The following is a 23,805-nucleotide window of genomic DNA, read 5'->3' on the forward strand; positions in this document are numbered from 1 at the left end:
CCCGCGGCCCTGCCCTTCCCTGGGGGGGGGGCACCTCCTGAAGAAGGGGGCTGGGAGGCGGGGCCCAGTAACACTGAAGTGACTCAGACTCTCCTCCCTCAGCGCTGCCCCCCCCAGCACCCAAACCCTCGGGGCGCCCTACCTGAGCTCCTCCACTCCTCTGGGTGCACGCGCACTCGGTGGGGGGCTGCTGCTCCTGCTGCCGGCAGAAACCGGGGGCTCTGAAGACGTCCGCGTCACTCTGGGAGCTGAGCAAGGTCTTCATCTCATCTGTGGACGCAGAAGCCCCTCAGCCTCGGCCCCCCCAAACCCCCCCAGCTCTGACCTCCTGCTCCTCCCTCAGGCTGGGCTGCTTCCGGTCCAGAGCGCCCCCATTCATGCTGCCTCCTTCCCGCTCCCGGGCGGCTTCTCCCAGGCCCTCCCAGGCCCGCCCCATGAAGTTATTACCCCCCCCCCCCCAGTCCGGCCGGCCCCGGGCTCTGCGGCGCTCGGGCGCCCTCACCCGTCTCCTGCAGGACCCGGCACTCCTGCAGCACGAGTTTCTCCGTGGCCGCGGCCAGTTTCTCCCCGAGGAGCTGGGCCGTGCTCTTGGATTCCAGGTTTTCGCGCTGCGCCGCCCGGAGCTGCACGTCCAGGTCCTAGAGGACAGTCAGAGCGGCCTTTCTCTGGCCCCGGGGCCCGGCCTCCCCGCTCCTCCGCATGGCTAACTGCACGTGGGCCATGGTCCGAGCACGTGGCCGGGAGGGCGGGTCCCCAGAGCCCAGCACGGCCTGGCCGCTCTGGGCTCAGGGAGCACGCACCTTCTCCGCGTTTTGTTCTCTGCGTTTCCCGGCCTCCTTCGGGAGCTCCCATCGGGCTGACAAAGGTCCCGCCCCGGGCGAGCTGGGGGTCCCTGCCCGCTCTGACCTTCCTGTCTATGAGCTCAACCCGGGGCTCGGAGCCCGCTCCAAGCCGCTCCTAGGAGCCGCATCCTCCGTCAGAGGCGGGCCAAGGCTCCAATAGGGTCTGATTTTTGACAAGGAATGGATGAAAGCCTGGCTGAGGGGCAGACCCTGTCCCGCATCCTCGCCCCGGAGCTGGCGTTAACGCCCCGCCCACCCCGCTGGCTCCACCCCCGCAGAAGCCCCGCCCCTCCCGCTACCTGGATCTTCTCCTTGAGCTTGAGGGAGTACTTCTTCAGGTCGCTGATGCGCTGGCACTTGGCCTGCAGGTCGGCCTCCAGCCTCCTGACCTGGGCCTGCAGCGCCGTCTCCTGCAGCTGGAAGGCCTTGCGGAGCTCGGCCTCGTCCTGCTGCCAGCGCCGCAGCGCCTCGGCCACGGCCTGCTGCACGGCCTCGCGCGCCGCCTCGCTCTCGCGCTCGTAGCCGGCCTGCAGCTGCTGCGCCTGCAGCGCGTAGTCCTTGCTCAGCTGCCGGTTCTCGGCCCGCAGCTTCTCCAGCTCCCGCTGCGCCCTCTGCATCTCCTCGCGGTGGCTCGGGGCCGCCTCGCCCTCCGGGCCTTCCTTCGGGGGGCTCCGATCGGGGCCCGGCGCGTCCGGGGACGGGGGAGCCTCGGCTCTGGGCTCTCGGTCCCGGGCCTGCTTCTTATACAAGGCCGACTCGGCCAGGGCCTCCTCCGTCAGCCTCTTCTGCTCCTCCAGCGCGCTCTCCAGCGCGTGCACGCGCTTCTGCAGGCCGCGCTCGGCCGCGCCGCCCTGGCCCTGCAGGAGCTTGGCCCTGGTCTCGGCCACGGCGTTCTCCAGCTCGCCTTGGTGCGCCTCTCGGAGCGCCTCCACGCTGGCCTCGAACTCGTCGTGGCGCGTGTTCAGGGCGTAAATCACCTGCAGGCGGGGAGGACACCAAAAGCGCTGAGCCCCGTCCCAGAAGCCCCCGCGGCCAGCTGCCCCACTGCGCGAGAATCCTGGTTCTTACCGGCGGACTTCAGCCGAGAAGCGCAAGGGTTGGGGAGAGAGAAAATCGGCCCCATTAGAGCTTTCTCTTAAAGTGCTACAGAAATGCTATTGTTGTTATTGTTATTACTGCCTCCAGTGGAGAAAAAGCCCTTCTCAAAGCCGATCCTCTCCCAGATAATCACTGACTCCCCCAACCTCTCGGGCCCGGGCAAGAGCAGACACCCTGGATGGGTCTCCTCCCTGGGACTGGCCCTGCCTGGGACTGGCCCTGCCTGGGACTGCCCCGGCCTGGGAAATCCGGCTCCGTCCCCCTCTAAGCGTTCGCTGCTCGTACTGTAAACAAGCTTGTATTTGTGTGCATTTTCTCCGCTACTCCTGGGCTTTTGTGTGTTTTTTTTTTCTGAAACAATCAGGTTCAAGGACCGCCCAGAGTCACCTAGAGAGTAAGTGTCGGAGGCTGGATTTGCACTCGGCTCCTTCCCAGCTGCACCGTGACTGTCTAATATTTAATCTTCATATCCCCAGTGTCTGGTATACAAGCCTGGCGCTTAATAAATTCGATTGTTTCGGAAAATAAGTGCCACAGAATCTGGGTTGGAGGATATCCCCGAGTCCCTTCCGGCCAAGGACCTGGACATCCAGGGTCTGATCCCGCCCTTGCTGGAGAACTGACGGAGAACCCGACCTGCTATCAAAAATCTTTCTGGTCCCCTGATTGACTCAAAGGTACTTCCTATTAGCTATAACAGGTTTTTGATTTAGTGGCACAAAATGACTCTGAAAAAGTCTTCCCCCACACATATGTTAAGATGAACTGGAATTCTGACAGATGGAATAAGAGAGAGAATTTTGCTCGGTGAGTGTTAATTCCAAATGATGGATCCATATTCTCAGCAAAGATGCTGATCAGTCATAGGGGACCTTCTAGGAAAAGCCTCAGTGAAAGCGGTTTCCTCTTTTCCCGGAGGTAGGTCAGGCATCCTTTGGCAGATGACACTGTGCTGATTGCACTGCACTGGGCACAAAAGTATCACAAGGCATTCCTACTTAGCTCCTAAGTCAGCTCCTGGAGAATAAGATACGAGTCAGATTTATTGTTGTACTCTCAGGGCCCTGCATATGGCAGGAGGTTAATAAATCTTTGATTAATGGGATTGAATTGATCCCTTAAAGAGCTTAGCCTAACGTTTCTGCTGGAACCTTATGTACATAGCTGGACTGCAAAACAAGAGTTCTTCTAGCTTGGTAACATGATTTTGTCTTGCCAATTCAAACTCTTCTGTGGACTAACATGGCTTATGGTGTCCATCCTGAATTCAGACTTGGTATTGCTCTCTTTATTCAGTGCATACCGCATTACTCCCTTAATGTACATTTTGTTCATAGCTGCCCTCTCAGTTTCCTCTCCCCCACAAAGAAGAGACTCTCTTCTCTGGTCTCCCTTTCATTTTCCCCTTTGCTTCCCATCTAGTCAGATGCATTATTGGGATATTACTAAGGGTGTAAATCCACATGGATGTTATAAACTCAACACTAAACTATCCCTCCTTTCACTTCACAGATTATTTGTAAACTAGAAAATGAAAAGACATCTTATTGAAATAGCTGTATAAATGTGTACATAGATGTGTGTGTGTGTGTGTGTAATTGCACAATCATTGTCCCTTTCACTTCATGGATTATTCATGAATTAGAAAATGACAGATCTTATTGATGATGTAGCTATATAAAAATGTACACACACACATGTGTGTGTGTAATTCCACAACTATTATCTCTTTCACTTCCAAGATTATTTATAAACTAGAAAATGACAGGAGGTCTTATTGACAATGTAGCTGCATAAATATGTACAATTGTACATATTGGAGGTTTTGGACTAATGAACTAAAGAAGACTGTTTTCTGGGAGGCTTCCAATTACTGGGAAGGTTGTGGGGTGTCTTTTTTCAAAGAAAACAAAAGTAATACCATCCTTTCATGGTTCAATTTCAAGATGTAACTGTGCATCAGTCCTCAAGTTAGAATAGGGATGCTAGAGAAGAAAAGACAAGTTTTAGAATGATCAAAACTGGAGAATCCTTCACCATCTAAAAGCCTAAATCATAAAGCATGGGAGTCCCTAAAAGGGAAGCGGCTTCCTTAGAAGAGCTGGAGTCTCCTCGGTTCCTGTTCCTTGCCATGTGTCATGAAGCCTTTCAGGAGAATGAAGACCACCAGAGTGTCCTCCACTACTCGAAGTTCCAGGCTAATAGCAAATGTAATTACTGCTCTCTTTATCATACAGAGGATCCCAAGTCTCCGCCTGTTTCTTTTAGGGCTTCCTCAGAAACCAAACTACCAGTGGATGGGAGCTCGTCCTGTCTCCCCCATTAAAGAAAAAATAAAAAATGACAAAGCCCTCGACAATGTCAGTGGCTGGAAACAGGAGATATTCTCAAGACCGCGGGTCCCCAAGCCTGGAGGGGTCTCTCTGGGCCTCCTGTAGCCTGCTTCCTCCAGGGCTTGGCTAAAAACCCCTTTCCTTGTATTACCCCCAAGTTACCCGGCATAGATCTTCTCAGTACAGATTGGTCTTTCCATCAGACCAGGAACTCCTTGAGGGCAGGAACTCTTTTTGCCTTTCTCTGTATACTCAGAGCTTAGTGCAGGGCCGGGCACACACTAAGTGCTCCATAAGTGCTCATGTAGCCAGAATCCCATGGATGAGCAGGTGAACCTGGGATTGGGTCCCAGTCCTAGCTCTGCTACTTAACTACTACCTTTGTCACACCCTGGGCTTCAAGATGAGGGGGTGGGACCAGGGGGCTTCTAAGGTTCTTTCTAGCTCTAAATCCATGAGCCTATATAGAGTTAAACAAATGGTCTTGGGACTGGAGTCAGGAAAACTTGAGTTCAAATCCAGCCTCAGATAAGTCCTGGCTATGTGACCTGGGCAAGTCCCTTAACCCTATATGTCTCAGTTTCCTCGTCTGTAAAATAAGCTGGAGAAGGAAATGGTAATCCACTGCAGGATCTACCCCAAGAAAACTCCAAATGGGGTCATACAGAGCCAGACATGACTGAAAACAATTGAACCCCAGCAAAAGGAGTAAATAAGATGGGCAAGTATGGCCTGGGTGCATGCCCACATCAGTGAGACCCCTGATCCACTGGAGTACCTAAGGTGATGGAAAGTCCTTCCTCCTCACAAGACTCCACAAAAAAACAAAAAACAAACAAACAAACAAAAACCCAACAAGGAATTCAATCTTTGAGAAATTGGCTTGGATGACTATAAAGGCAGAGAAACATTTGCCCCTGGGCAGTTCTGGGTTCATCCTGCCCATCTGGACTCTTGTTTTTCTTTATAGAATGTCATCCAACTCACTGGATCAGCTCAAGATGTTTCCAAGCAGCTGGGAAGGCTCATGCTGCCCATCTGCAAACCAGTCACTTCCTCCATGAGCTGCTTTATATTTTATACATGAACAAATATGTTTGAGTCAATGCAAAGAAATAAAACCCTAAAAGCAGAAATGCAAACAAATCTTTATCCACTGAGGTTTACATCGTTCTTTATTTTGACAGTGCGTGAGAATGTTTCCTGGAATAATCAATGATTTTTTACAGTTACTGTAAGACTTTCTTATGTCTATTCGAGGTATTAAAATAAATGAGCTCTCTAAGGGAAAAAAACAAAAACAAAAACTCAGACTAGATGGATTTACAAGTGAATCTTACCGAACACTTTAATACCAATTAATTCCAATACTATATGAACTATGGGAAAAATATGGGTAAAAAAAGGAGTCCTACCAAATTCTGTCTATGACACAAATATGATTTTGACATCTAAGCTTAGGAGAACAAAAACAGAGAAATAAAACTATAGACCACTTTTCTTAATGGTTATTGATATAATCATTTTAAATAAAACACCAAGGAAAATACAAGATGACCAGACTGGATTTATACCAAGAATGCATGGCTAGTTCAACATGAGGAGAACTACAACATAATTTACCTTATCAGTAACAAGATCAATAAATATATGATTATAGCAATAGATGCAGAAAAAAACTTTTGCCAAAATACACACCAATTCCTATATAACGATACTTTAAAACAGGAATAAGTGGAGCTTTTCTTTTCAAAGGATTGGTAGAATTTCTTTAAAAACAAGATTAAGTGTTATCTGTAATGAGGAAAAACTAGAAATCTTATCAATAAGATCAGGGGTAAAGAAAGGATCTTCCTTATCGCTATTCTCATTCAATACTGAATGCTAGGTATAGCAACAAGACAAAAAATAAAGAATAAGCATAGGCAACAAGGAAAAAAATCATAACTTTTTGTTATATATTTATAGATGATATATTTATAGAACTCTAAAAAATTAACTAAAAAAACCTAGCTAAAACAATCAACAACTTTAGCAAAGTTGCCCCATGCGAAATAAAACGATAAAAGAGAAATTAAATTCAGACAGTAAGAACTGTTTGGGAATTTACCTGCCAAGACACACAAAGAAATTATGTGAATGCAATTATAAAACACTTCTCATGTCAATAATGCCAGAGCTAAACAATTGAAGTAATAGTCATTAAATAGTCCCTTAACCTTTTAGAATACAATTTCTTCATCTGCAAATGATGGAATTGGCTTAAGTGAGGTCTAACATCCATTCTGGCCCTAAAGTTCTGAGGGTTCTTTAGCTAAGTCCCCCCTCCCCGCTGCTCCTTCCCTGCCAGGAACAAAGCTCCGATCCTGGCAGGGCCACTGGCCCTCACACTCCACAAGCCCCCAGAGCTTCGGTTGTAGAAAGCGTTCTCACCTCCTGGAGCAGCTGCTTCCCCAGGAGCTGGGATGCATCTAACGGCATCTTCACCTTGCCAGTAACACAAGTGGTGTTGAGGGCTGGGGATGGGGAGAGGAAGGGCCCAGCTGGTCTGGTGCTTGAGCCTTCCTTCTCCTTATGGCCCATGGTCTGCTTACAGACCTTTGACTCAGTCCCAGCCAGCCCCGGCCAGTGATAAGCTGTACCTCCCCCAGAATTAAAGCCCATCGTATAATACACTTCCTAGCTAAGATGCAGAGCGGAGCAGTGGTTAGTTGGCTTCAGTCCGAGTCAAGAAGAGCCCATCAGACACAACCAGACTGTGTCTCTGGATACGTCATGTAATCTCTCAGTCCCCCCAGGTAACTCTAACACTATAAACCCCAAATCTGGTTGAGGGCGTTTCTTCACAGTAAGTTTCCAATACAATAAACTCACAGTGCCCCAATCCCAAATTTTTGTGGCTCCAAATAATTTGGATAAAATGATGTAATGATGGGCGAGCATTAGTGGAGCCATTCTTTTTAAATCCAGTATTCATTAGTAGAACCTCAGAGAAAATCAAATAGGAGCCAGAGGAAAATCTTTTTTTTTGGGGGGGGCATTCATCGATTTCTTTGGGCTGAATGAAATCGGAGGATGTGAGAAGACCGGATTGAGTCTTGTGACTGTGTCTGGCTCTCGGATCTTCAGGTCCTGTCCATCTGAGGAGCCTGAACAATGGTTCACCCCTTCAACTCCAGAGCGGGGGCTCTCAGCGCCTGGGGAGGGAGGAGGCGGGAGAAAGGAGCACGCTCATCCCTGACCCAGGAATGCCGGGAAGAAGCTCAGTGACACAGCAGGGCTGGGAAGGACTGAACTCTCCGAGCGGCTGCCGCCCTCCCGCCCCTTAGGGAATGCCCGTGCCAGGAAAATCTGGGCACTCTCTGTCTCCTGGCAGAAGCCCCTGCCGTGTGGCGTGGCAGGTGTGGACAAGAGCTCTCTGACAGCCCCGGCCATCTCCCAGTTCCCCAAGCCCGCGGCACCTCGGACCCGTCTCCATGGCAACTCCCTGGGACCGAGAAAGATGTCCTCCTCCGAGGGACCGGGACACAGTGGGCTGTCCCGAGACGGCAGGAGCGCTGCCAGACCCGCTGCCTCTGCCAGCCGGGCTCCGTACCGGTGGGAGTGGGACAGCCCGGCCGTGGCGTCCGCCATCACTCCCGGTAGTGGGGGGTCGGAGGTGGAATGCCAGTTCTGCTCTCCCGGGGGATGCTGGGAGCCACAGCTCAGGCCCTTCTGGGCCGCCTTGGGCCGGGCCCCCGGAGCTCCGGGAGGGAGGCTGGGGGACAAGCGCCCCGTTCTTTTCCCTCTGTTCCTTCCCCAGCAGCAGCCCCCTCCCTGGGAGACAGGCCCAGCACCGAGTCAGGGTCTGGAGCCCCAGGGGAGCCCGAGGGCCCGGACCCGAGAGGGCTTTCCGCCGGCGTCCTGTCCCTCTGGGACGAGCCGTTTAAGCGGGTTCTGCTGGAAGACCATTGGCTTTTGGTCCGGAGCCCCCTGACAGCTAAGTCCCCCCTCCCCGCTGCTCCTCCCGGCCAGGAACAAAGCTCCCGGTCCTGGCAGGCCGCAGGCCCTCCCGCTCCCCAACCCCTGGAGCTTGGGTGTAGAAAGCGTTCTCCCTCCGCCAGAAGCTGCTTCCCAGGAGCCGGATGCAGCGCACCTCACCGCGCCCTGTAACCCAAGTTCCAGGCAAGACCCAAAGCGCCCTCCCCTCGTGTGCAGGGGCGAGTCGCGGCACAAGCGTGATGGACGCCAGCCGCCCTGGATCCCAAATCTCGGGGGTGTCAGGGGGAGGAGGCTCTCATGGGAGGCCCCATGGTGCTGAGATCGGGGCTTGTACCCTGCAGTGTGAATTATGAGTTTAAAAGACCATTCGTTGGCTGAGTAAGTTATGGCATATTAATGTTATGGAATATTATTGTTCTATAAGAAACAATCAGCAGGATGATTTCAAAGAGATCTGAAAAGAATTACATGAACGGATGCTAAGTGAAGTGAGTAGAACCAAGAGAACATTGTACACATCAACAATGATCAGTTCTGATGGATGTGGCTCTTTTCAACAATGAGATGATTCAGGTCAATTCCAATAGATTTGTGATGGAGAGGGCCATCTGCCCCATCAATCTGGGGATTGAATGTGAATCGCGACATATTATTTTCACCTTTTTTGTTGTTTTTTGGCTACTTTTTATTTCTCGTTTTTTTCTTTTTGATCTGATTTTACTTGTGCATAATGACAAATGTGGAAATGCCTATAGAAAAATTGCACATGAATACATATTGGATTCCTAGCTGTCTAGGGGAGGGGCAGGGTTAAGGGAGAGAGAAAATTTTGGAATACAATGTTTTGCAAGGATGAATGTTGAAATTATCTGGGCATATATTTTGAAAATAAAAAGAAGCTATTTAAAAAAAAAAAAAAAAGACCATTCGTGGTGTGTGTGTGTAGGGGTTACAAGTGACCGAGACACTGGGATGCTGACACTGTCTTTAGGGTGTAAGTTCTGCTTTTCTGGAACCTCTTTCTCGAAACTAATTATTTCGTGGGACAGCTAGGGGGCGCAGTGGAGAGAGCACCAGCCCTGAAGTCAGGAGGACCCGAGTTCAAATCCAGCCTCAGGCACTTAACACTTCCTGGCTATGGGACCCTGGGCAGGTCACTCCATGCAATTGTCTCTACAACAACAACAATAAGTAATGGAATATTATTGTTCCATAAAAAAATGGTGAACAAGCTGGTTTTAGAAAGGCCTGAAAAAAGTTACACAAACTGATGCTGAGTGAAAGAAGGAGACCCAGGAATACAGTAATAGCAAGATGGCGTGATGTTCAACTATAAAAGATTAGGTTCTTCTCGGCAATCCATGATCCAAGGCAATTCCTATTAGGTTTTTACTAAGGTCTGTGTCGGTACTTAACAATTCTCTAGTTGCGGCCTTTCCTGGGAGTGACTTGTGAATTCCTGGGGAAGAGCTTGCGTGCTTGGGGGGGGGGGGGAAGGGGAGCAAGCTCATTGGTTGGAGTACTTCTTCCCAGAAGCCCTTGCATTATCCCACGCCCATTCTCTGGGAGGATAAAGAGGGCAGCTCTGGAGGAATTACTTCAACCAATGAGCTTGCTCCTCTTAAGCAGGCAAGCTCTTCCCCAGGAATTCACAAGTCAAACTCCCAGGAAAGGCCGGAACTAGAGAATTGTTAAGTACCGACTTAGCACTTAGGAAGAACCCAATATCTCATTATCTCACTAGCACTTAGTAGGAACCTAACAAATTCCAATACACCTTGGATAGAAAGCCATCTGCACCCAGAGAGACAGACTATGGAGACTGAATATAAATCAACATAGGCGATGCTCCCTTTTTTTTTCCTTTTTTCTTCTGTTATTTTTTTCTCTTGTGGTTTTCCCCTTTTGTGTTGGTTTTTCTCTCCCAACATGATTCATAAAGAAATGTGTATTCAATATGCAAGTATAATCAGAAGAAAGAAAACAATAAAAAGTAGAATGTTTTTATAACGGAAATCGGACATGTATGTGAAATGGCCAAAGAAAATCCTTAAGTTCGTGGGCAATGTTTCAGAACTCCCTTCAGTCAGAAAACTAGAGAGTTACAATTGTACAAGTACCGGTCTTCAAGCGTCGTGTTAGCAATGACGTCACATCTCTTAAACACTAACATCGGGTACCGAGGGCCCAGGTCCTTCTCCACACCTTGCTGCACACATTACCGCACATTTATGTCATTGGTAAATGCACCACGTGACAGTGTATTTCAGTCAACAGCACATGCTGTACAATCAAGAGACTCCCTCAACTCACGATGAATTACATTCACACAAAGGTTTTAACAATTACATGAAAATACATGGAAGTGGAAGATGGGCAAAAACAGAGCCTTTTGCCGGATGCTGCTCTTTGGGGATCGTGGCTATTGGAACACAGAACTATCGTTTTAATCCAGGTCAATAAGTTGGCTTAGTTTCCAGATCCCAAGCAAAATATGGCAACGCTTGTGTGATTATGTGGGCCATTCATAGCGCAGCTTTCATTTTGATATTTTATGGTAATGATTCTCAGGGTCCCGGAATGGGGGATATCCCGAGGGCCGCTGAGTCTACGGGAACACGGAGGGGCACTCAAAGAATTATTTTGGGGAGTAAAAGGGACTTCTCAAGAATTCACCCAACATTAAGTGAAGTCAGCCAAATAATCATGATCCAATTATATAATCCTCCCTGGGGGAAAACCAAGGCAAAAGAGACAGCTTCTGTTTGTAAAATCTAAGGAATAAAGCAAAGCCCTCAGGGGCAGCCCCCAGAAAAGCTGGATCAGAATAATCCCACAAAATGACAGCCTAGGAAGCAATCCCTGGTGAACAAGGAGCTCCCAGCGAGATCAGGCAAACGGCTTCCCTGGGGACCGGTTCTCCAGAGCAGCTGCTCTACTTGCAGCCAAAGCCATTTTTTTTTCCCAACAGTTGATCCCACCTAAGCAGCCCGCACCCAGCGCCTGAACTCATTTTTTAATGGTTTACATTAAAATTGCTGTAATACATATTCTGTTTATTTCACCCGGTCTCTGGGTGCCTCCTTTGGGCCCAGGGCACGATCGGGCCGGACTGGATTTCTTCTGAGGGCATGGTACTGAGGGAGGCCATTGGGCTGCAAACCAGCCCCGACCCTCCAGGAGATGGCCATCCGATTGGGGAATCACCTTACTGGGGGGCAAAGTGGAAGAAGAGCCACAAAGGAGGCAGGGAAGGCGGAAGGGCCAAGAGAAAGGAGATCCCTCCTGGGATTCTGAGATTCAGAGGTGGGATCTGGGCCCCAAGCTCAAGGATGAAGAGCCCCCAAATAAGGGAGTTGCTAAGAGCTTCTAGGTGAGGGAAGTCTGTGGGTCAGAAGAATACAGGAGCTGTCCGGGGAGCAGCCAGGGGGTCACCACCTGCTTGGGTCACAGTGACAGGACGCAGCTTCGAGGGGAAGTGGGACAGTATCCTGAGGCTCAGGCCTGGGCAGGGCCCAGCTCCCCAGACAACAAGCTGAGGGTTCTGGGACAATGGTGAGGGGCCGCCAGACCCAGGTGCTCCTCAACTCTACCTCTGGGGCCTAAAATTAGCATCTCAGTGAGATGAAGGACCAGATCTCTGTGTTCTGCTAGAAATTTGTCTTTTTGCTCCCGGTTTTTGGCTCATTTCTTTTGGATCTTAGCCCGCTCGGATCCATGTTATCCTTATAAGAAACTTGGCCCCTGGACTCTGCAGATTCTTTTGAGACACTAGTGAGGACCCCAGCCTCTGGGGGGGGGTCTCCTTCTGAACCTCCACAACTGGCTGCCAGGAAGGCAGATCCACAGCTCAGATTTGAGCAGCCTGGCTCTCAGAGGTGAGGTCCCACCCGGTTCCTTCAAGGCCTGCCTTTAGGGACTGAGCATAGGGCTGCTTGCTCTGGGCCCTAAAGCATTTCCTCTGGGAGATAACTTCGGAAGACTTGGATGATGGCTGACTGCTCTTCTCTGGGCTGAAGGACAAGAGAAGCTGAGGAGGAGCCGCCTGTCCCTGAGAATTCCCAAAGGGAGGAGGGTTCCGTGCTCCCCCATCCCGGAGGCCCTGCGTCCCTGGGCCCAGGGAGATTAATTAAGGCCTCGGAGCTTCCCTGCTTTCCAGGCAGATGGGCAGTCAGCAGATTATCCCCTTATGCTCCGAAGCCGGCTGCCCTTTTTACAGGGAGAAGGAAGTCCAAGTTCTGTCCCTGAGAAGTGAGTCCCATGAAAGGCAAGTCACAGCAGACTCTGAGCTACTCTTTCTGAAGGGGATCAATAAATAGGCAACATGTCTGAAAAGGCTGCTGCTAGTGATACAGGGCCTTGAGATCACAGGATCCTCCATTAAAAGCTAAAAGATCCCTCAGAGATCTTCGAGGATCCCATAATATTACAAAGTCATCCGACTGAGTAACAGAAATATCTACGATTAAAAAGCATTCCCCAAGGGTAAGAGCTCAAAGGATGTGCACAATGACTTCTAAAACGAAATGCAAGTTATTGCCAACCATTTGAAAGAATGTACCAAGTTACTGAGAGTGAAAGAAATACACCCTCCAATCCTTCTGCTTCTACCCAGCACAAGGATAAAAGTTGGGACTGATCAGCACTGGAGTTGGGGATAGACCAGGCACATTCAAGCATTGTTGGGGAAGCCTGAATTAGTGCAACAATTCTGGGAAGTAATCTGAAGGGCAAAGGGCAAGATAAGATGCCCACCCCCAGAGCTTTCACTGCTAGACATTTCCCAGAAAGAGGCCGAGGGCGAAAAGAAAGGGCCCACCCACGCCTAATTATGCAGGACGGCACTTTTACTTCTGTCTGCAAAGTCAATGTCCTTTAGTGGGAGAACAGCTACCCAAATTATGGTACTTGAATAAGACTAAAAGTAAATTGTGAATATGATTAATACAGAGAAGCAGAGAAAGGATGACATGAACTGATGCCAAAACAAAACAAAACAAAACAAACAAACAAAAAAAAAAAAACCCACTATTGCTCTAGTTATGGGAACTTCGATATGTTCATGCAAAGTTAAAAGTAGAATTAAACCAGTATCCACAAGCATCTACTGCGTGTGTGATTGCAGAGCCTATATAAACGACAGTGGGAAGGCCCCAATGTATGATCCTGCAGAAGAGAGATCTCATGGGTCTGAAGGTGGCTGCCCCATTTTGGATCAGCCAAGAGCGCCGTCCCTGTGGCTCATCCAGAAAATCAGGAGGATCTCAGAGACTCGATCTTCCCAAAAAGGCAAACCACCTTTTCTCCGACTTGCCCACCCCCGTTTTTGGTAGCCTTTGTTTGGACATCGGGCCACCCGTTCTGCCGGCTCCCCCAATTTCCTGAAAGGAACAGACTCTCTTTTCTCCTCCAGTCCTGGTCATTATGTGTCACAGGGTCCACTTCCTTTGGAAGATTTCCGAATCCCTTATATCCATAGCCTAGACAAGACCAGGATGCTAATTAATTAAAACAAAAACAAAAACAAAAACAAACCTCCCTGATCCATGAGATCTTTCTTTTGCTAGTTCCTTTCTCTTCCCTCTTAAAAAAATACATGAATAGACAGTGATTTATGTATGTATACAATTTCCTAAAAGTCTGATAAGCATAAAATGCGCTAAGACTTTTGGGATATCCTGTATAGAAATCTTGCCTTCAAGAGGTAGCCCCCTCCAGCACTGTAAAACAACAACAAGAGGACCGAGCAGCTCCTTCATTCTCTCACTGTCCTTGTCTTACTCTGTTTTGAGTTTTTTTCTTACTGACTAACTGAAGCTATGTCTATGGATAAAGAATATTTCCAAGGTCTTGATGGAGACTCTGGGAGGCAGATGGACCGTGTAGGGTGGCAGGCAAATCCTGGCCTGAGATTCAGTAGAACTTATCTCCAGTCTGTGACTTTGCTGTGTAACCTTGGATAAGTCATTTAACTTCAGGCCCAAAGTTTTCTTAAACTCAAAAAGACGCCACGTATTAGATTATCACTAAAGTTCTTTCCAAACAAAAAATTCTCTGACAAAAAAGATCAGTTCAGAAATCTTCCAGACTTAATGGGGCCTCCCCCCCAACACCAAATTACCCCAAGTCAAATAACCAGCAGGGTTCACTTCTTTGTTATTGGCCCTCAGAACACACTTGGCATGAAGCTCAAATACGGAGTCAGCGATTTCTTTCAGGACTGCCACGGGTGTCCCGGGGTCAAGGGCCATGTAACAGCCCCCTGTTTGTGGCGAAGGCCCAGAAGCTGTTTGGTGGGTCCAGAGGTGGAGATGGGGATTTCTTCTAGGCTACACTTTTGACTTTGTTACTTGTGGAAAGGTGACAAGTGCAATTTTTAACGAGGCCGGAGATGGAGAGAACTTTGACCCGTAGCCCTGGGAGAGGCTGGAAAGAACAGGCAGAGGAGCTATGGCAGTGTTTCTGTTTGATGGATGGGGAGGCTTCCCCCGGCCTGGCCATGGGGTGATAAATGAGGACTCCTGGCCATCGTTATGGGCCCCATAGACACCTCCCTGCTGCTCCCTGGGAACCATTGAAATCAGGGACTGGAGAGGGTGTCCTCCTGGCCCTCCCAACCGCTGGCACCCAGGGGAGAGCAGCCTCCTGTGAGCAAACGGAAGGCCTGATGCCTCATTCTCAGAACAAATGAGGGTCTGAATGAATTTCAGAGCGATGGCATCCTGCTAGAAGGGCTCCTGAAGCTGGACTCTTCAACTAGCCAGGGAGGAAACAGCTCCTCAACTTTCCCCAAGAACTCTCCCAGCCCAAGGTCCTTTGGGCCTTCCCAGCCTCCACTCTGCCTCCGGCCTCCTTGGAGGCCCCTGTTTGTGGAGAACCCCTCCCACAGTCCGGGTTCCTTCTCTCTGCTCTTACTTAGTACCTCCCGGCTTGTGGCTGTTTGTATTGTTCCCTGCTGTGTCTCCCATAACATTTTGAGGTTTTTGGCAGGCAAGGCCTAGCTTGGGCCTCCTTTTGTATCCTCAGCACTTGACCCCTCACCTGGCCCGTTGTAGGGGCTTGATAAATACTACTGATTGATGGATGGTGAGATGGAGGGAGTGTTATACCCATTTGACAGTGAGAAAAATAAAGCTAGCAAAGTCAGAAGAATAACCCTAATGTCAAAAGCAATGAGAGCTAGAGCCAGAATCAGCATTTCCCAAGGTTGGGGCCCTTGTTCTTTTAATCAGAGCAAAGAAAATCCTGCACTGCATTCTCCCCGCTCACCAGTTGGTTTAAAATCTGATTTCTGCCTTCCCACAGTCCCCTCTCCTCTCTCAGACCCTGGCTTTGCTAATCTGCTCCTGCCTCTGAGTAATCTTTCCTCCTCCAGTCTCTTTGCTCATTAACCGCCAGCCACCTTCACGCTTCTGCCCTGAGCTCTCCTGATTTATGTGACTTCTCTAGCAAGGAGAAAACCTCTTTCCGCAGATTTTAACTCTCTCCAGAACAAAGATGATTCCCTAAACTGTCTCTCGCTCTGTTCTCCAGGCCCGGATTCTCAGCTACCTGCAACACCATCTCACCTTGGGCTCAGAGTCGGAAACTATTTCAGAGAATGGCTAGGCCAGGTCTCCCCTTCTGGGCTCCTGTTTCCATGAGGATAACGAGATCTCTGGGATTTATCTGCACAGATCCCTGCTTCATGTTTCATTTTCCTGCCAATGGTGCAATTCCAGGCGGAGACATTTAGGCTGAACTCTCCCCCACAGACAACCCCCCACTCCACTCCATTTTCAAACACTTGGGCCTTTCTAACTCCTCCTTCAGATAAAAAGCACCGACATCCCTCCCAGTCCCCAGGCCCACCAGCTGGCAGTGGGCTTCCTTGACAGAGTAAGTCCCACCTTTCACTCTTGTCATCGTCTCCATCCTTTGGGGAGCAAAATGACTGAAAAATGGAAAGGTAGGAGAAAAAATAAGCAGGAGTTCCCTCAGCAGCAAACGGCTCTTCATGGCCTTTATTTGTATCTCTCTGATGTTTTTTTATAATACTTTTCTATATCTCTCATCTCCCCAACTAGATTACAAACTCCTTAGAATGCCCCACACATTACGGAAGCTTAATTGGTGAATTGAGTTACCAAAAAATTGGAATATTTACAAATCTAACTTTCAAAAAGAAAATCCTTCAGTATTTAGCAGATTATCTGCTTTAGGAGAAGAGGAGCCTACAATCTAAGTGGACAAATAAGACAAATGCAAAGGAAGCAAAACAATTAGTAGGCCAAGGCTAAACTAAAAGGCAGGCTCCTCCTTCCCTTTAAGGATAGATTGGCTCTTTTCTGGGAATATGTTTTTGTGGATGATGGTGCTGGTGGCGTGTTTGTGCTTGTGGGGAGGTATTTGGGGGGAACCTCTTGACAAAACAACATATTAACAGTTGTAACAATCAATACTGCTGGGTGGGGCAGAGGATAGAGTTCCAGACCTGAAGTCCAAAAGAACTGAGTTCAAATCCAGTCTCATAAACATTAACTGTTTGACAGAGAGAATCACATCCCCAGCAGTCTCAGTTTAATCATCTCTAAAATTGGGCAAGAAATACATCTGTCCTCGAAGGTGGAGATAAAATGAAAATCATATTTGTAAAGCATGTTGTGAACTTAAATCTCTACACAAATGCTAGCTACTGTTATTATTACTACCAATTTCTCATGCAAGAGGAGATAGCCCAGCCTGGAACGGTCAAGGAAGACCTCATGAAGTGAAGAGGGCAGAATGTACAACGGGCCTTAAATAAAGACAGAAGAAAGTTCCTGAGGTTAAAAAGGTAACATGTTTTTCTATTTCCCAGAGGCTGACTATGTTTCATATAGATTCACTTTCCCTAGAGCTCATGTCACAAACAAAATTCAAAATAATTCCAGAAAGACTGACCTGAGTTAACCAATGTTTCTTATGTTCCTGGTCTCAAATCAAAGAGATTTTCTTTTTGTATTATTCTAAATTGTAGGCCCACCTAACAAATTCAATTCATAGAAAATTAGAGTTAACAAGGTCTTTAGAGTTCCTTTTTGACCAAGAATAATTTGAGAGCTCAATTAAATAATTCAACTGAATGACCAAGTCCATGAGGTCAGTCACCCAACCCTCAATAATTCATGCAGTTTATTAAGGGTCTTTGGGGGTTTGTTGTAATGCATCCACTATGTCCAAAAAAGGGTCAATTTTAAAATAAAACAGTAAGAATATGAATGTTCTGCCATCACCCAAAGTCTGAGAACCGGTGGAGAAGATAGTTTGTAAAGCATCTCTTCCATCTCTAACATCCAGTGTCAGGTTCTCAGATTATTTCCTTAGGGACAACTTGAGGCACCAGGATACTCAGCAATGCTGACCCAGCACTTGACAATGAAGGCCAACTAGACCAGAAGGGGTCGGTAAAGATAGTGAGCTAAAGCCTGCTTTTTGCTTTTTTGGGGCCTGCCTTTACATCACAGACCCACTCCACACTCGACAAAGCCCACAGTTTGGTTCCAATCCCCTCGATCATATTTATTTGGATTTTATTATCAGATAATTTGATAGATCTTGTGATGAATGGGCTCGGTTCCAAAGAGCTCAAAGGGCAGTATATCGAGTTTGGGTGGAGGTTTCTTGGCAGGAATAAGCAGGAAAGCTTTGTTAAATGAATGTTGAAAATATTCCAAGCTCTTACAGATCCTATCATATTCTCCCTTAAAAGAAACTGACCCGTGCCCTCAGGTTTTAAAGAGTACTTCCTAGATCCTCACCTTACATAAAAGGCACACTGTAGCTACTGATAAGCACGTTAGTGGAATTTGCCATTTCTCTGTCAGAACATTTGATTTATGATAGACTAGAACCAGCATGAAGAAATGCAAATGCTTGCTAGCTCTCCAGAGGCACAGAAGTGGTAAATGAACAGAAATGCAAGATCTTTCCCATTTCCCTGGAATCCAAAGTAAAAATGTTAAACAAGAGACGTCTGTCTGAATCTTCAGCCTCCAACATCCCAGCTCCCTTGGTGCTTGACTCTTGCCCTTTCTATTGACCAATATTCTTTTCTCCCTATAGACATTATCAATAAGCATAAAGAGAATTTCCTAATCAAGTTGGAGAAACAGAAAATGTGCAGGAAGAGGGAAGTAACGCATCCTTCACTCTGAGTTGTGACCGATAATGGCATAAAGTCTCAGATCTAGGAATATGTGCATTTTTTTAAACTTCAGCACAGAAGTCAAGTTGCAAAGGGATCCCTGTTAAATGGTGAGCTTTTCTAGAAGCTGAGGTTGTCGATGATGTGATATTGGCTCGGAACATTGCAGAACCTCCATAATGAAATCTCTAATTGTTCTAGGAAGCCTCACCCAGTGATCGATGCCTTTTGTCCAGCCAGGCATGTCCATTGGTGCAAATGGACAGATACTACCAAGGGACAATCAGTTTGGTCCAGAATGTAATGGAGTGAGGAGAGAAAACTGAACTACTTTTTGATTTTTGATGTGTGTGTGTGTGTGTGTGTGTGTGTGTGTGTGTGTGTGTGTGTGTAATGACTGTAGAGGGCCAGGAGGTAAAACTCCATTCCAGGTTTTGAGTCTCACAGTAACGTGGCTCACCAAAACTCCCTTATTGAAACAGCAGAGTCTGCTTGTCAATATGATAAATTAATAATCTAGCGACTGCAGCAAAAGCCAAACACGCCTCTTTGGATTAAAAGCTAAACCTTTGAATTTAGGACAGGAAAGAATGTTCACAAGGAGACTAAAGCTCTTTGGGAGAAAGATACCTGAGAAAGTGGTATGATAAACTTTACTCTGACAGGATCTGAACTATTTACATCTCTGTCTAGATATCCAAGATCCGGGGCTTAAGAGGTTTAATCATTTACATCATAGCAGAAGTTTGTTAGGCTATAGGAATTTGTGCACTTGAGGTATATGTATTTGTGTCTCTGATCAATACACTTCCGAGTCCATACCCAGGATTTCTCCACCTGGCCCTGGTACGTTGCACATCCCTCATCTCACTACAGGAGCTGGACCCCAACGAATGACCTTAATTCTCTGAAACAAAGGGCTCCCCTTTTAATACCAATACTCTTCTAATGACATTAGGTGACTAAGAGCCACAGAGGATAACCTCTGTACTGAGGATCACCAGCATGACAATGAGAACTACATGCTGGGTGTTACATTATTTCTGTTCAGTCCTGTCTGACTTTTCATGACTCTCTGGACCAAGTGACCAAGGGACTTTCTTGGCAAGGAAACTGGAAATGACCACATTTCCTTTTCTGCTCATATGCAAGTAGGCTTTAAGTGACACAACTAATAAGTGTCTAAGTATTTATTTAAATTTCAGTTTTTTGTTTTCAGACCCAATGCTCTTATCTACTGCATCACTTGCTGCCCCCTATAACACATCAGGAAGAAGGAATCCCCCAGAAAAAGTTGCATAAAGGAGATCATCCAAAAATGGTATGATTGGGGAAAAAAAAAAAGACTAGTGAGGAAGTCCTAGTCAATGAGCAGTCGATATTTTCCACTCAGTCATGATATGTAGAAAGAACCTGAGGAAGAACCACAGCATACTGGGAGGAATAAGACAGGATTGAGGAAGGGATGTCCTATCTTATTAGAGGCCATGAATGAGAATCACAGGGTTAGGATCTTGATCTTCAGAGACTACCCACATCCTGAGAGTATTGGATTTCTGAGAGTATTGGAAGAATCAAAATTGGTTAAAAAGCTAAAGCACTAAATATGCTTTAATGGTGGGATTTGGGGCATCAGCCAGGAATCTAGGGTAAGGGATAGGAAGAAAAATACTTGGAGAGAGGGTGGAGTTCAGAAATTGTGTTATCCTTGAAATAGCATCAACTACCATTTAAATCCATTTAACAAATGGTTACTTCGGAAGCTAAGAGGGCAAGGTGCTTTTCCCAGAGAGCCACTGTCAGATGCAGGACGATTTTTTAGTTTCATCTCCAAAGGTTTAAATTAAATGAAATGATATCACTGCTTCTGGAAACTCTCAGTCTGATGGTCCAGTGACAGAAAGTGAATTAGCTAAAGGCAAGAATTGCTCATGTGTTCTCCATCCTAATCAATCAGTGAATGGTGAGTGGATATCATTCACTTGCCATCTAAGGGTGACTTGGGAGCCTTTTCTGGATAATTCCTCTTTCTCAAGAGCCCACCAACAGTATAAAAAGGCATTTCAAAGGGTTTATTTCACAACAACTTTTGCAAAGGTGAGAATAAGAACAGTCAGCCACCATCATAATACCCATTGGGAGTAGAAAGAAACGATACCATTGGTTCTATAAGCATGTTTTGTTGTAGCTGAACTGTTTCAGTGTTAGGAGTCGGGGGAGAGACAAGAAATAAAGCATAAGCCATTTGAAATATAGAGGGTTGGTGTTAGCCAGGTTGGATGCGTGGGCAATGGGGAGAAGAAGTAGGAGCCTGAATCGAGCACTGAGCCTTCCTACCCACATGAAGCCGAGCGAGTCAAATCAATTCTCTCTGAGCCTGTTTCCCCTTCAGTAAAACAGGGACATAAATGACAGGGTTGTCAGGTAAGTGCCTTGGAAAATTTGAAAAGTGCCATTTAAATTTAAATGACAATTATACATCCTTTTTTAGAAGAGCCTGCTTTGGGAAAAGCTGACTTCTCCCTGGCTATTACCTGAAGTCTGAAAGGCTTTCTATTGTTTGCTGCATCCCCTCAGTCCTAAGGCATCCCCTGCTAAAGAAAGTGGGGCTGGTGGGGGCCCTGCCCCTGGCAATGACCCACAAAAATAAAGTACAGACGGCCAAAGATTAAAAACACTTTCCTTAAAGCAAGCCTGGAAGGCATAGAATCCCGGGATCCTAACCCTGGCAAAGAGGCAAGGAAGGGGAATCAGGAGGATCATAAAGTTTGTCCACATTCAGCCAGAGTCACAACTCTAACTTCCAGATAGATATCAAGCCCAGGCCTCTTTCCCCTACTCTGTCATAATTTTTAAAATGGATTGATTAAAGAAAAGAGAAGTCATCAGGTCTACTGCTTTTTGGTAACTAGCCTTCCTTACAGTTACATTTTAATTAATGGAGAATAATTTTGATTTTCTCCCTTTTGGACACATCCCCTCCCAAGACGGGTCATTTCCCCCCTTTACTTCTCAAATTATCTAAATATTGGAATTAGAATTTATTGTTACTTATTTTCTCACAAACACACTTATTATCTCTCTCTTTCATTTCTCTCTCCTACTTGAACAAAATGAAAGAATAAAACTCTTATAATAAATATCCACAGTCAAAAAACCCAAATAAATTTTCACCTTGGCCATATCTAACAATGTACAGCTCATCCAGACTTTTAAGTCCATCGCCTCTCTAGTAAGAGGAGGGAAGCAGGATTCATATTCAGTCTCCTGGATTCATCAGATATCAATGTAATGATCAGAATTCCAGTCTTTTCGATCTAGGCCAGTTCCAATAATATTGTAATAGAGAGAGCCATCTACACCCTGAGAGAGGACTGTGGGAACTGAGTGGACCACAACATAGCATTCTCACTCTTTCTGTTGTTGTTTGCTTGAATTTTATTTTCGTTCTCATTTTTTCCTTTTTAATCTGATTCTTCTTGTGCATCACAAGAATTGTATAAATATGTATACCTATATGGGATTTAACATATATTTTTTTCATGTTTAATATGTATCGGATTACTTGCCATCTAGGAGAGGAGGTGGGGGGAGGGGGGAGAAACTGGAACACAAGGTTTTGCAAGGGTCAATGGTGAAAAATTATCCTTGCATGGGCTTTGAAAATAAAAACCTTCAATAAAAAAGATAAAAGAGAATTCTAGTCTTTTAAAATTGCTTTCCTTCATAATGTTGTTGTCATTGTATAAATCCCTCTTCTAGATCTGTTTACTTCATTCTGTATCAGTTCAAAGAGGCCTTCAAAACATCCTTAGAAATTCTGTTTCATCAATTTTCTTGGGAAAATAATATTCCATTATATTTATCTACTTTGATTTTTTACTGATTCTCCAACAGGTGGGCACTCCCTTGGTTTCCAGCTTTTTGCTAACATGAAAAAAAATGCTACAAATCTTTTAGTATAGGGGTCCCTTTCTTTTTTGCCTTTTTTCCCCCGAGACTAGGGTTAAGTGACTTGCCCAGGGTCACACAGCTGGAAGTGTTAAGTGTCTGAGATCATATTTGAACTCGGGTCCTCCTGACTTCAAGGCTGGTGCTCGATCCACGGCGCCCCCTAGCCTCCCCCAAACAGTGGTATTTCAAGGCCTAAAGGTATGAAAGCACAGTTTGGTGATTTTTAAGGTCTAGGCCCAATTGGGTTTCCAGAATGGCCGGACAAGCGGGACTGCAATTTTAGGAGCAGCATGAGCGTGGTGTCTATGTCTGTAGCAATTCTTTTTCAGGAAAGTCCATCACAGACAAATGAGCATGAGAGATAGCAGACCCTTGCCTAAGAGGCACTGATCGCTCAGTTTCCCTACAATGGACACCTCGAGGCTCGGAGAAATCATTTCACACACTGTCGTCCTGTCCTCTGCTGCATGAGCTGCACCACGGATGGATCCTTGTTACAAGACAGGAACTGGTGAAAAGAGACCGGTACTCGTCAATAGGGAGAATCCCGAAGGAGACTTGGACCAAACGTGTTCCGGCGGGCAGGCAGTATTTTTAGGGAGGTGGAAATAGCCAGTGCAGTGGTACTCCACGCCCACATGCCGCCCAGGACTCACATGTGCCCGCCGGGCACTCCTTCCAGCTGCCCAACCCGGGACACTCCCAGAGACATGCGCCCCTCCCCAGGGTCGCCTTTGCGACTCATCTGCAGCACAGCCAACCCTGACGGGTGCCCGCTTGCTGCTCGGAGCCCTCGGGCCGTGAGCATTGGCAGGTTTTGTCCCTACCACGGAGAGGGCCGGGTTGTGTGGGGTTCTTCTCGCCTCAGGAGGAGATTGCCCTGCACTCTTTCGCCAAGTTTTGATGGGGACCATTTCCAAAGTGGTAAGAGAAGTAACCTGCTAGACTCCGGATTTGTCCCTTACTCTCTGGTTCGGGGGTCTGGTCAGGTGACTTCTCAGAAGAAGGGAATCTGAAATTCTGGAAGGGAATCTAAGAATAGAACATTCTTGGGCCACTTTAACCACTCACTCTATCAATAAACATGACTTTGTACCAAAGACAGACCCCGACTAACATGCACGCTCGAATTTACAAACTGGATTTGGATACTTTCTCATTTCCTAAGTACTAAAAATGGAAAATAAGCTCCTAGCTGCATAGCACTTTGCAGAACTTCTTACACAGAAAAGAAGGAAGTAACCATTTATTAAACTCCTACTATGTGCCCCTCATTCTGCTAAGTGCTGAGAGTCAAAGAAAGGCAAAAAATAAACAAAAAGCAGCTTCTGTTTTCAGAGTTCACTACAGTCAGCCCATTAATCAGCATTTCTTAAAAGCTCCCTATAGGCCCAGTGCTGTGCTAAGCAGTGGGAATAATGACTGAGAATAC

The 23,805-nt window shown here is 47.0% G+C and overlaps 1 protein-coding gene across 3 annotated transcripts in view; it reads right to left on the reverse strand.

Moving 5' to 3' along the window:
* The window catches only part of FAM184B (family with sequence similarity 184 member B), a 63,279-nt gene that overhangs the window by 33,858 nt on the left and 5,616 nt on the right, over positions 1 to 23,805 (reverse strand). For all 3 annotated transcript variants that reach the window (XM_074274193.1, XM_074274191.1, XM_074274194.1), the window contains exons 2-4: positions 1,142 to 1,819; positions 503 to 638; positions 143 to 270 (exon numbers count right to left, since the gene is read on the reverse strand). In XM_074274193.1, the coding sequence (XP_074130294.1) occupies positions 143 to 270; positions 503 to 638; positions 1,142 to 1,819 (942 nt within the window). The remainder of the gene's footprint in view (positions 1 to 142; positions 271 to 502; positions 639 to 1,141; positions 1,820 to 23,805) is intronic.

Source organism: Sminthopsis crassicaudata, chromosome 6 (assembly GCF_048593235.1).
Source record: "Sminthopsis crassicaudata isolate SCR6 chromosome 6, ASM4859323v1, whole genome shotgun sequence".
NCBI classification, from domain to species: domain Eukaryota; kingdom Metazoa; phylum Chordata; class Mammalia; order Dasyuromorphia; family Dasyuridae; genus Sminthopsis; species Sminthopsis crassicaudata.